The sequence below is a fragment of the Felis catus genome, chromosome B4 (genome assembly GCF_018350175.1).
Source record: "Felis catus isolate Fca126 chromosome B4, F.catus_Fca126_mat1.0, whole genome shotgun sequence".
Taxonomy (NCBI): domain Eukaryota; kingdom Metazoa; phylum Chordata; class Mammalia; order Carnivora; family Felidae; genus Felis; species Felis catus.
This window is the reverse complement of record NC_058374.1, coordinates 127,295,437-127,309,388: the sequence shown is the minus strand read 5'-3', so window position 1 is coordinate 127,309,388 and position 13,952 is coordinate 127,295,437. Positions and strand designations below refer to the sequence as shown.

Below are 13,952 nucleotides of genomic sequence, written 5' to 3'. Positions count from 1 at the left end.
GAAGCCATGAATCAAACTTCCTGGGGGGAGGGGACATGATATTCGGAATGATCAGAGGGCCCAGACTAAATCCATGGAAGGAAGAAGAAAAGCTATAAAAAGGCCAGAGAAAGCAGAGTCTGGGAAGAACAGGAAACCAGCAGAGGGGAAAAGTAAGTCGATCACCATAAGTCAACTGGATGATTATGAAGACTATTGCAGAAACATAGTAGATGCTTTCAATAAAATGACACTAAATGGAACAAACAGAATACAAAACTGCATAAACACAGCAGTCAGCTGTGTAAAATAACTTTCCATCCGGACAAGAAAGTGAATCACAGATGTAGAGTTATGTTAGGATATGAGATTGAGTGGGTTTTTCTCCTTAAAATTTTCTCTGTAACTATATTGTTTTCGCAATAAAAGGAACAACAACGAAAAAGGTAGTATGGTTTCCCAGAGAGAAAACAGTTCAAAAAGGCTTTATTACGTTTTACCCAGCTCTGCAATGCAGGACTGATTTTCTGCATTAGTCTCAAAAGGCACAGATCCTAGAGCCCATGGATGCCTTAGAGACCCATGAAAATGTTTTGATATATTTTGAAAGAAGAATTAGAAAATGAATACAATCCAGGTTGGATTATACTTTATAACAACACGGTCTTCAAATATGATTTTTAAAATTTTTTTATGGAGGAAGGGCTCCTGGAGGCAAAAGTGCCTGAGGGCCCCCGAAGTCCTGACTTGGTCCTGTCTCCACAAGCTCAAGGCTGATGAAACTCTAAACCTTGATGGGTCATCTTTGAAATGGCATCTTTTAATAGCTGAGGGGCTGGAAGCCAGAGAGCAGGAGAGGAGGAGGGGGAGGGTGGCAGCTGAGGGGTAGGAGCTAGGCCAGGAGAAAAAGCAGAGAATTCGCACTTCAGTCTGCCTGCGCAGCACTGCCACAAGTACTGGGGAGCCCCCGTCTGCAGCCTGAGGACAGGGCTGCTAGGAAAGGGGGCCTGGAAATCTGGGGGAATGGGGAAGAATGGGGGCAAGGCCACTAATTGAGGCAGCAAGCTCTTGAGAAGGGAGAAACCCCGTTTGCACTTGAGCAGGACTTTGGTTTACTGACAGGATTTGGAGGAAGGGTTTAGTAAGGATGGGGCCTCAGGCTTGTGGCAAGAGGTAGGACAGACCTTAAGGAGCAGAGAGACTAGGTTCACTTCTCTGCTTAAATCGTGCTGACTCTCATCTCCAGTGTTCCTACTGGTAAGAAACTGCACGTTCAGAGGACATTAGGTTTATTTATGGGGAATAACTGCAAAAATGGATTACAAACTCCTAAGTCCACATCATCCAAAGAAACATGTGGATCCATTCTCCAGCTTCCTACAGCCCACAAGCGAGCTTTGACCTGGCAAGCACAGCTGAAATCAAGACTCCTGCCTTCCTGGAGTCTCACCTTCCTCCCCACCTACCCCCCACCCCCGACGACCACCCCATTCCCCTGCTATCCCTATTAGATTTTCCTGCTGGGGAGGCTTCTTGCACCTTAGGCTTCCTGAGGCCTTAGTGGGGTCTGAGCAGGACTGGATACATAATTCGCAAAGCCCCACACAAAATGAAAATGTGGAGCCCCTTTCCAAAAACTTATGAAGAATGTCCAGATGGAGACAGCAAGGCATTAAGCCAAGTGTGGGCCCTTCTGAGTGAGGCACTGTCCCACTGCACAGGTCACCAGCATTGAGTCTGCAGGTGGCTCCCGCAGGGGGTGCCATGGCAAACCTGGGGCGGTCAGAAGACAGTGGGCAAGGCAGATGGGCCAGGCATCACTCAGTCCCAAGGCAGCTGATACAAGGCTTTGCAGAGGAGCAGAGTCTGTGCTGAAGGAGTGCCCTGGCCTTTGGCTACGAGAATGGCAGCCCAACCTCCCCCATGACTGCCCCAGCCAGCGCCTCCTCTCCTGGTTCCACAAGCACTGCTTTTCCAGATGGAAGGCCTGATTTGGTCTTAGGTGATTTCAGAGAGACACAGCACCAATAGGTATAAAGGAGGTAGAGATCAGTGAAGCATCCCTGATAAGAACCTGAGAAACAGGGTCTACAAAACAGGCTCCCAGAACACCAACCCCCAAAACATCTTTCTAAACATCCCCTGCCTGAACGTGTCTCCTTCTAGAGCTGCTCACTGCTGGCTACATAGACAGGAGACACAGAAATTGAGGCGAATCCAGTGTGGTGAGTTTAAAGAGGCAGTGAGAGGGGTGCCTGTGTGACTCAGTAGGGTGAGCGTCCATCTTGGGCTCAGGTCATGATCTCACAGTTCGTGGGTTTGAGCCCCGCATCAGGCTCTGTGCCGACAGCTCGGAGCCTGGAGCCTGCTTCTGATTCTATGTCTCCCTCTCTCTCTCTGCTCCTCCCCTGCTCACTCTCTGTCTCTGTCTGTGTCTCTGTCACTGTCTCTCTCTCTCTCAAGGATAAATACGCATTAAACTTTAAAAAATAAAATAGGCAGTGAGATCACGGGCTTTGGAGTCAGACTAGCTAGTTCAGATCCCCACCCTGCCATTCATTAGCTGTGGGATCTCAAGCAAGTTACTTAACCTCTCTGGGCCTCCATTTTCTTCTCTATAAAATTAGGATATAATGCAAACCACTTTAGGGAGTTATTGTAAGGAATACATGAGTTAATACATGTAAAGTGCGTGTGAAGTGTTCAAGAAGGTTGGCTATGGCTATTATTTAAAATTTGGGGCTGGCCTCAGCCAGGGGAAGGAGGTGCTCAATTATGAAAAATCATTTAAGAGTCAGGAAACACCTCATTGCCCTGTCTCCTGACCACTGATGGCAATTGGAGAAATTGCCTTTTATTTTACTATTCATGGCTACTTTTTTTATTTTTTTTTTAATGTTTATTTCTTTTTGAGAGAGAGAGACACACAGAGCACAAGTGGGGAAGGGGCAGAGACAAAGGAGACACAGCATCCAAAGCAGGCTCCAGGCTCCAAGCTGTCAGCACAGAGCCTGACATGGGGCTTGAACCCACAAACTGTGAGATCATGACCTGAGCCAAAGTCAGATGCTCAACTGACTGAGCCACCTGGGTGCCCCTATGGCTACTTTATTATTGAGGCTTTGCCATCTACAGGTCCCAGGCCAACTACTTCACCTGTATTATTACTTCATTTAAACCTCACAACCCTGTATCTCTAGGAGCTGGCACAGTGTTCAATTCATGTCTGAGACTGAATGAATAGACCTGGAGGTAGCTTATCACCCTGTTTTACAGTTTGTAGAGTTTCACAGGTCACAGAGCTATTAAAGAGCGGAGCCCGAACTTGAACCTGGGTGAGCGGTTTTCACACCCATGAGTGTTCAACTTAAGACATTATACTGCCTTTGATGTGGTGCATAGCCAAGACTTAGAAGATTTAGACAGCAAATACCCTTGTCCAGAAGAGGAACCCATGGGTGTGGAGTCACACAAAATTGAAGCAGGCAGTGTGTCCTTTCTCAAAGTTAAGAATTGATAACAGAGAAGCCGCTGGCAGTGGGTGACCTGCGATGGAAAAAGCACACCGCCCTTTCCTCACTGCATTGAGAAATGGAGTGAAGGAAAAAATAAAGCAAAAGCAGGGAGTACTAAGTAATCAACTTGACCTCTATGGGTATGTCTAATTAAGAGCACAGCCCTGTGGTCAGGCATATCTGATTGTGAATTCCACCTCAGTCATTTGCTAGCTGTGGGACCCTGAGCAAGTTAATTAAACTCCCTGTTTCAGTTTCCTCATCAGCAAAACAGAGCACCTATCCACAGAGCTATTGTATGGGTAGATGAGAACCCATTCAATGAGAAAAACACGATGTTCTGCACATAATTGGGGCTCAAGAAATATTCATTACTACTAGTGGTGGTATTCTATTCTCTTTCCCCCTTCTAAGATCGCATTTTGACCAAATAAGAGGGAAAAATTGATCCCAAGAGACATGACAAGTCAGGACAGCCTTAAAAGCTATAGAATTGGCCTTCACAATCATAAACCAGATTTGTACCGGTCTATCTACAACTGAGACTTTTATTCCAAACACAGTTCTATTTCAACACTTTTTTTTTTTTTTGGTCCCCATACAGGTGACTTAATTCTAACCCTTTTTCTTAATCACATGCAAAGCTCAAGGCAATCGGATGTACATTATTGTTGAACCATTTAGAACGTTGGAACAATTTTGACATTGACACGACTGAGGCATCGGACTCTCCCAAACTGCACCTCACACCAGTAATATCAAAACACACACACACACACACACACACACACACACACACACACACACACACACCCCACAACCCCTCCCAGCCAACACCATCAGAGAATGAAAATATAGCTGGCCACAAGCAGATAGAGTCACCACCCAGTCCTACCCCTCACATCTGGGGCAGATAAACATTTCCCAATGTGAGCCCTCTGGAGAGAAACCCAGAAAAGAAAACAGGTCTGGAAGGATGGATTCAGTTTCTGTTGGAACAGTGCTTTCAACAGTCCATCAGAGCCGGGGCTTGGCACCTGGGCTGACCGGCATCTCCACCCTTCCTCTGAGGTCGTGGGGAAGCCTGGGCACAAGAGCGCCATAGGGGGATGCCCTGTCAGAGGAGGAAACCCCAAACGACTCCTTCCCCTTCTCCCAGACTTGGGGCAATTTCCAGTCTGCAGAAGGCAATAAAGATAAAACATCAGGGAACTCTTCCTCATCAAGAGCGTTCTACAATACTGGAATGGGCTCAACACATTCCTCACTTTAAAATCTTTCATTGTTGGGTTAAATCCACAGCCTGGGGTTGTCAAGCTCTTCAACTACCTTCTAAGCCAGCCAATCTTACCTCTCACAGCTCCTTAAAATGAACATTCTGCTTTAGACTGGCTCATCCTCAGAGTGACCCCAATTCCAATAAACAATTCCCACCCATCCTTTATCTGCTCATTTATCTATAGTCAATTCAGTGAGAATTTACTGAGCACCTATTATGTGCTCTACACTGTTCTTGATACAGGGAGTAGAGAAAAAGGCAATTGTTTCTACCTTCCATGTCCATAGCCTAGTAAGAAAAACACTCAGATTAAAAGGCAAAAAATGGGGGTGGGGGGCTGCCTGGGTAACTCAGTTAACCATTGTTATAAGATTTTGAATGCAAAGATCAATTTTCAATGTCGGCTGTGGCCACAGCGTTGGAGGACTGGCATTGTGAGTGCCCGTACTTTGGTCCACTTGAACTTCATTCTGTCCTATTTGCTATATCGACCCAGATCACGACCCCACCATCATCTGACATCCTTAAGAGTTTGCACTTTTGCTCTGGTTTTCAATCAGGGCAGTAAACCTTCTCCAAAACTTTTTAAATAGGCTCTACTCTTATATGTCTGCAAGGTAGGGCTATTTGAGCTCCCTTTCTCCCCAATTCTGTGGTTCTGTAATTGAACGAGTTTCTACCAGGGGCACCTGGGTGGCTCATTCAGTTAAGCAACTGACTTTCTCTCAGGTCATGATCTCACGGTTTGTGAGTTGTAGCCCCACATCGGGCTCTGTGCTGACAGCTCAGAGCCTGGAGCCTGCTTCAGATTCTGTGTCTGCCTCTCTCTCTGCCCCTCCCCCGCTCACGCTCTGTCTCTGCCTCTCTCTCAAAAATAAATAAACATTTTAAAAATTAAAAAAAAAAAATAGTTCCTAGTAGTTGTGCTTTAAGCAACAGGTTAGGGGCTCCCTACAGAATGAAAGGTCAAAACTCTGAACTCGGTCGCCACCTAGTGGCCATAGTTGCGCTTGCGTGTTTTTCAGAACGAGGGCCCAGCGTTTTTGCTCTTTGCTCCACCTGTTTCTCTGCAGCTAGTAAGACGTGTCCATTAGCAAACTAACCTGGTAAGTATGCCTAGAGAACTAGGAAGCAGATAGAAGAAAGATGGCCTTAGGAGGAAAGGATAATCAGTTCATGGGAAACTCCAGACAAGTTCTACTCACAGCAGGTGATCCTGAGACAGCCAGTCGTGGCTTGAAGTTGTGATGACAGAAATTCCAAGCGTGGGGCTCCTGGCTGGCTCAGTCAGATCATGCAACTCTTGATCTCAGGGTTGTAAGTTCAAGTCCTGTGTTGGGTATAGAGATAACTTAAGAGATTACTCAAAAATAAAGTATTTAAGAAAAGAAAGAAAGAAGGAAGGAAGAAAGAAAGAAAAGAAAGAAAGAAGGAAGAAAGAAAGGAAAGAAAGAAAGAAATTCACAGTGTTCCACCTCTCAGTCAGATGACTTTCTAAAACCTGGCCTAGGTTGCCCATCATAAATGGCAGTTTGGCCAAGAGGAGACACTCCCCCCTCACATTTCTCCGGCAATGCCTTCAAGTGTTTGTTCAACTGCTCACCTTCCTCCTTTAAAGATGCCCTGTACTCTGGTTTCTCTTCAGATCGCATAAATCTTTTGCCTTTTACTAAAGATGCCCTAAGGACTCTGGTCTTCACTTCCCACTGAGATCCACTTGAGCCATGGTGCCACTGATGCCATCTCTGATCCCTGTCAGATCTAACCGTCTTTTTTGGTTTTTACTCTTGCCTGTCACTTTGAAGCAATCTCAAAACTTAATTCATAATAACAGGATATTGGCCGATAACAAGCAAGCTTACCTCTTCTATTAATATCTTTCCGCTCCTTAAATGTAATAACATAAAGATGCCTGGAAAAAGTAACACTGGAGTTAAATCTTAAGCAATTAAAAGGAGTTAACCAGTCAAAGAAAAGGGGAGGGCCAACTTCAGAAAGAGGGAACAGCATGAGTGAAAAGCATGGAGGCCAGAAACATGGAATATGCAAGGAAATACTTTACAGTTGTTTTAAGATCTTTATGACCTTATCGACTCTAATTTTGGAGAATCCCAAAATATGTTGCATATATTCAAGTGCATTATTCCACATTTAATATCATCTAAATTTACCCATGAGTGGAGTTGAGTTAAAGTGCTGAGTGGCCATAATGTTACTGGTTGTGGGCGTGTGTTAATTTTAGTTATTCACGATTTTTTGTTATGTGTTCTAAAGCCAATATATTTTTTTAACCTCAGATATATGGTGCCTGATTAATAAAACAGCATAGCACTAAGCAGTTCAGAGTTCTTGAATATAAAGTTCAAGGTGGAGAATGAACAGAAGTGAGAGCAGAGAGGTAACTGGACACCAGAAAACAGAAAAGCTTGTGTGCCATATAAGTGAGTTGAACTCTATCACAAGCCATTAAAGAATTTTGAACAGGAGCGTGTCCTCATCAGACATCCCTCTCATATAGCTGACTCTGGGCATGGTGTGGAAGACAGATTGGAGAAGATCAGACTGGAGACAGGGAGAGGCATTAGAAGGCTGACGCAGAAGTAAAGCTCTATACCTGGGCAAAAGTGAGCCATGGAAAGCTAAGGGGAAAAGCAACATAAGACAATATCCTACAATGGAAGGGAGGTTTGGGATGGCCATCCAGAGATCTGAGTTCTAGTCCTAAATCTGCCATTAATATTTCCCCTCTTTGGGCCTCAGTCTCCATCTTTGAAATGATGGGATCCTCCCTGTTGACTACTGCTTCATATTACTATTACTATGCACAGAAAATCAAATGTGTACTCTGGGAGTTCAGACCAAGAAATTGTGCACACTATTTCTCCCCACCAAGTACTGACCAAGCCCCACCTTGCTTAGCTTCAGAGATCAGATGACACCGGGCACATTCAGGGTGGTATGGCTGGAGACTGAAAACTGTTTCTTAAGATTGTGCTGCATTAGAGTTGCCATCAGTAAGTCCCATATAGCAAATGCACTTGAGAAATCCATCCTGGTTACAAACCTAAGCCTTCTGCTACTCCTGCTCTGCTTCTTAAGTAGCAAATACAGGGATAAAGATGTAATAGAACATTATATCCTTACAAGTCTGTGCATTTTTGTTTTAAGTAGTGGCTTAGGGACCTTTAAAAAAATGCCCTTTCCTTTTTGTTTCTTTCTACTGAGATGGTCGTTTTTAAATCTTCCATCCTTTAAAATTTTCCTGTTTGTTTTGTTTTGTTTCAGATTCCGCCTCTCTTTACCAGAGTCCAATCGCAGCAACATTGAGGTAGGAGTCAAAGCTCTCAGGGTTCTCTGTCAAGGGAAAACTGAGAATTTTCCTATATTGTAGCTGGATGACTGTTTTCTAAGCCCCTGAGTACTTAGTTTCCCCTTGAACATAGGTTTTAACTTTAAAATTCCTCGTGTAGCTACTTGTCTACCAACCCCATTAACTTTTAAACAGGACAGGAACTCTCCAATTCACTTTTATCTATTCAGAAAGACTTAAAATAACTTTTTTAAAACTAAGACCTATGTAATGTTGGGAGAAAAAAAAAAAACAGGCATTTTCAGGGATATTTCATTGTGTGGATAAAGAATCTTTAAGAATTAAATATAAGATCCAAACTCCCAAAGATGAGGCTATCTGTAAATTCTTAGGCCATGATTAAGTTTGCTCTTTGAAGCCTTTCTAGCCATCTCCTAAAATCGTATCAAGGCTGGTCATGCAGATACCTTTTTGGGGGCCCCAGCCTGGTGACCTCCTGATTGGAAGAGTATTATCTCATGGAAACAAGCCCCTCCCCAAACTAACGGGAGATCATCCAGATCACTAATTGATGTCCCTGTGCTCATGGTACACATAATCCAGAGCAGTGGTTCTCACCTAAGTCCAGTTTTGCCTCCCCCGCCCTGGGGACATTTGGCGATGTCTGAAGACATTTTTTGGTTGTCACAATCTGAGGGGTGTTATAAGCACTTAGTGAGTAGAGGCCAAGGATGCTGCTTAACATCCCACAGTGCACAGGACAACCCCCACAGCAGAGGATAATCCTTCCCAAAGTGTCAATACTGCCAATGATGGGCAGTCCTATTCTAGAATGTATGTGTGTGAGTGAGTGAGTGAGTGAGTGAGTGAGTGAGTGAGTGAGTATGCGTGTGTATATGTAAGTGAGACAGGGGTAGGGTGAGACAACAAGCAAATTTATATTGTATGTGCTGAAAAATATTATAGAGAAAGACAAGTCAGGGCAAGAGAATCGGTGGTGCAAGTAAACATGGAGGTGGTGATCACAGCATTGGGTTTGTTGGGACAATTAGCTGGGATTATATACGAAATTTATTTAGCACGTTGAACACATGGCAGGTATTAAATAAATGATGGCCATTGTTTTTACAAAAATTCATTTCAGCTATTACCACCTCTGTGTCAAGGGGCAGTATAGCATAACGGTTACCCATACAGACTCTGAGACCAAACTGCTAGAGTGAACTCCCACTTATTGGCTCTGTGGCCTTGGCCAGGTCACTTAAGCTCCCACAGGGCAGTCCTGGGACACAGTAAGTACTGAATTTATTACCATGTTCACCAGAAGCAGCCACTAAGAGAAATAGAACTGCGGAAAATAGCGAAGAAACCAGAGAATTTGTCCAGGAGACCAAACAAGATGTTTGTTTGTTTGTTTGTTTGTTTGTTTGTTTGTTTAATTTTATAGGAGCATCCTGATTTTCAGGTTGGGAACATGAGGAGCCAGTGGCAACAGTGCTGGAAATAACATCTTTCATGCCAGACATTGAAATTTAAAATACCAAGATTGTCTCATGCACTGTGGGTTAGCACCTCCGTGGCATAGCTCTTTGGTAGAAGACAAACTATAGTCCATGAGAAAGTATAGCTGACTTTCTCATAAATATTTCCTGAGCCTAGAGAAGGCAAATGAGTCCCAAGTCTTCTAGGAAGACCCCCCAAAAAACTGCTTAGGATCAACAACAGAGAATGCTAACAATGACATTTCTGAAACAAATGACAGTGGTTAATACTGGACATTTTACATAATATTAACTTGTTTAAACATGAGACCAACCCTGTGACATTCGTGCTGTTTATCTTTATTTTACACTTGAGGAAACCAAGACATAAAGAGGTTAAAGACTTTCCCAACATGACCTAAGTGGTAAAAACAAGAGGTAAACCTAGGAAGGCAGCCTCAGAGCCCTCCTTGCTAGGCTGCATAGCTTGCTTAAGCATGTAGGATGTTCAAAATATATTCATTGAGTGAACCGATGTTCATCATGTCCATTTATTTTTAATACCTGAACCTTCCCAGGAGCTGACACTCTGCTAAGATTTACTACCATAGTTTACTCAAGATAAACTGGATGTTCTGGTGAGACTGTTAAATATAGAGCATAACATAATGCAACGGACCTCAATTAGGGCAGACTACTTACTAATTGGGATATTTATCAATTGTTTAGATGGTCTTACTTGGTAAATATCTTAATTGCCATGTTTGCTGCCACCGTGTGGTCCCTCTACATTTGTTGTCACCATGATCTAGCATACCCAAAGAGCAGAAATGTCCATCCTCAAGGAGGAAAAAAGATTGGGAAACTGTTTAATATGCTTTCCTGCAAAATAGTGTTCAGTGTCTGGAAAGGGAGACTGTCTCTATGGGGAGATTGTAACTATCGCCCTCTGTCGTGATAAGCTCTGGGGAAGTGCACATCCAGACCACGCATGGTACTTTCAAAATGCCAGGATTTGGCAACTGATTTAGTATCCCCTTTCATTTTAGGTCTTGAGGTTTGAGAATATTCTGTCCTCCATTCTCCACTTTGGTATCCTCCCACTGGCCAACGGTAAGACATTCTGGGGAACATGTGACTTTGAGGTAATCAAACATTGGGGATTGTTTGGGACTTTCCACCCCAAGGCCTGTACTTGTAGCACGTTAGTTTGTAAATCCAGGCCAATGCCAGAATTTACAGTTTGTACCATCAATGATGTGATTGAAAATTAGTTATTCCAGTCCAAGCCTTATTAACAGCACTACCTGCGGAACTCAGCAAGAACAGTCAAACTCTGGTTGAGTTAAAGAGATTGAAACTGCCCTCCTGAGGCAGTAAAGAATCTCCTTCAGGTCAGGCAGAAATGAGACTATTCTCCCTAGAGGGCATCTCTGTGGTTTTATACACAGACCACCATCTGGATAGACAGTTTTAATGAAGGACAATCCTAGTCCCTCTCCCTGTATGCAACCATTCACAAACTGCGACATCTTGAGTTTGTCTTGGTTAAAATACACTTTGTAGGGGCGCCTGGGTGGCTCGGTCGGTTAAGCGTCCGACTTCGGCTCAGGTCATGATCTCACGGTCCGTGGGTTCAAGCCCTGCGTCGGGCTCTGTGCTGACTGCTCAGAGCCTGGAGCCTGTTTCAGATTCTGTGTCTCCCTCTCTCTGTGACCCTCCCCCGTTCATGCTCTGTCTCTCTCTGTCTCAAAAATAAATAAACGTTTAAAAAAAAAATTTTTTTTAATAAAATACACTTTGTATCAGAGACCAAAATGTTCTCAGACCTACAAATTACGGAATTTTCAAAATATAAACTGGACAAGTTGCCAGCATTTTTCTGCCATCCAAATATACATAATTGCATGTGCATTTTTATTAAGCACTTCATTAATTAAGTAAGCATTCATCTAGGAAAATGCTAGGGACAAAGAATGAAAACACAGAAATCAGGAAGAAGGAAAATATATATTATTTAAAAGCTGCTTATTTGTCCTTTACTAAAAAGTTTGCTAAAACTGCTGTGTCTGTGCCTAGTTATCTTACACCTTGTTCTATATTTTAGCAAAATTGCAGCAAGGATTTCCGCTGCCCAACCCACACAAAATCTCCTTTGTCAATTCAGATATTGAAGTTTTTGAGGTAAGAATGTGAATATTCTCCTAACTGCCCAATTTCTTTCATACTAGAATAAGCCTCTTCCTAATTTGCTTCCTCTGTTTTACGCTACTTTGTTCTGCTTCGTGTGTTTCCAGCCCACATTTTACAGACAAAACATTTAGCTCTTAAAGTTTGCAGTCAACTATGAAAAGCATTTAAACTTGAGTTGAAAAATCAACCCGAGTCTGATTTCCTTTCACAGCCAGACCTATTCACACCACAGTACGAGACGCTACACTGTGGTGTGTCTGTTTCATTTATTCTCTCATTGAACTTTTGCCTGAACCAAAGACCCTCCTGTAGGTTCAGGATCTGTTGTGAGCTATTTCTTCATTAATTGTGATAAACAAGCTTCAGAACGCTTTTTTCTTCCATTTTGACACTTCTGGGGGGGGACGGGGGTGGAAGTAAGATTCTGATGGGATTTTCCAATCCTGTACACTATTGCCCACCCCCTTCCCTCCCCACCTCTCCTTTATAGTCGCTTAAGTCTCATAAGGTGACAGCTATCCCAAGTGGCCTGCTCCTATGTCTGAGGCACTCACAAGGGGATGGGGGCGGGGTGGGTTTGACCCAGAAGGACCGAATAAAGAGACCATCTCTCCCTCACTCCTCAGCAAACTCAGATAGCCCATGGCTGCGGGTCCACAGAGTGTGACATTGTCTTCACCCTTGCATCCTTTTCAGGGTTTCCTTTTGATTTCCACTGACCTGAAGTATGAAACATCCTTAAAGCAGCAGCCAAGTTTCCATGGTTGGGAAGGTCTGAACTTCATAAATGGACAGTGGAGGGGGAAGCCAGCTGCTTGATTGCCTGTTGGGAGTCCACTCCAGGAAGTAGATGGCCCTTAGTCCCACAGCTACTGTAAACCCGGAAGGGGCAGACAGTACACACTGGGTTGTAAGCCCTAGTGAAATGCTTAGGCTGACAGTTTTCTTTCTCAAACCCTCAGGGAAGAGGGAGGCAAACTGGGTTAAAGAGCTAAATCAGGGTGTGTGTCTCCACGTGTATGGAGGGATGGGTGTTTGGATGCGTGTTCATGTTTGAATGCACATTTGTGTGCTCCTGTGTTAATAAGGTGCTGGGGCCAAGAGCTAGGCCTGCGCTTCTGAGGAGGTGCCTGAGAAACTCTAATTTGCGTGACATCTCCCTTGAGCTCTTTCAGCAACCCAGGGTTTCCCACACTTCCCCGCATATTGGATTTTATGTTTTATATTTACTGCTACTGTCCTCTGTTTTTAATTAAACTTGTTTTCTATCAATGTCAACCTTGTCTTTTTTTTGGAAAAATTCCCTGCCTTGGATTTTTTTTTTTAAATAAAATAAGACAAAGATGAGAGAATTAGCATCCTTAAGTTGATGAAAAGTGAGATTGTGCAGATTTCAAGGTTTGAAAAGGGAATACTTTAGGGGGCCTGGGGGGTTCAGTCCACTAAGCATCTGACTCAATTTCAGCTCAGGTCATGATCTTACAGTTTGTGAGTTCAAGCCCCTTGTCAGGCTCTGTGCTGATCATGCAGAGCCTGCTCAGGATTTTCTCTCCCTCTCTCTCTGCCCGCACACACTTGCTTTTTTTCTCTCTCTCAAAATTAATAAACCTAAAAAAAATTAATAAAAATAAATAAAATGGAATACTTTGCCTCTTAGATGTTTCTGGTGAGAAACAGTGGTCATAGGAGACTCTGGAAGTTTAAGTTTTAGGCTGTTTTTCCTGCCACATTGAATGAAATGACAGTGCAGAGTACCAAACTTAGATCATTGGTAGTTGATGATATTAAATTGTTAGAGACCTAATCATCGGGTGAAACTGAGGCAGAAAAGGAGGAAAGGAGAACCCATATGGATAACTTAAGAAATGAACAGAAGCCGCAAACTTCGCCTTTGTGGCTCTGATAGTCCAGCCGAGGTGTGGAAGAGAGCCCTTTCCTGGAGTGACTACCACGCCCCGTGCTGGTTACTCCACGAGTGTCACTCATTTCACAGACACTCTCAAGAATTGTGGTCCCATTTTACAGATGAGGAAACAAAGGTGAAGAGAAATGAATCACACAAGGCTGGTAAGTGGCAGAGGTAGAAATTGAATCCAAGTCTTACTGATTCCAAAGTCACTGCTATTTACGTGAGGTAGGACTAGAAGCCATAATCATGTAAAGATCACTTACTACTGCAAGCAAGTGACACGCGT

At 43.6% G+C, this 13,952-nt stretch overlaps 1 protein-coding gene across 5 annotated transcripts in view; it reads left to right on the top strand.

The window, feature by feature from the left end:
- The window catches only part of BPIFC (BPI fold containing family C), a 53,945-nt gene extending 40,910 nt beyond the window's left edge, over positions 1 to 13,035 (top strand). For all 5 annotated transcript variants that reach the window (XM_045062292.1, XM_045062293.1, XM_045062291.1 and 2 more), the window contains 4 exons: positions 8,059 to 8,101; positions 10,614 to 10,677; positions 11,672 to 11,748; positions 12,454 to 13,035. In XM_045062292.1, the coding sequence (XP_044918227.1) occupies positions 8,059 to 8,101; positions 10,614 to 10,677; positions 11,672 to 11,748; positions 12,454 to 12,576 (307 nt within the window). In that variant the 3' untranslated portion in view covers positions 12,577 to 13,035. The remainder of the gene's footprint in view (positions 1 to 8,058; positions 8,102 to 10,613; positions 10,678 to 11,671; positions 11,749 to 12,453) is intronic.
- Positions 13,036 to 13,952: the final 917 nt, after the last annotated feature.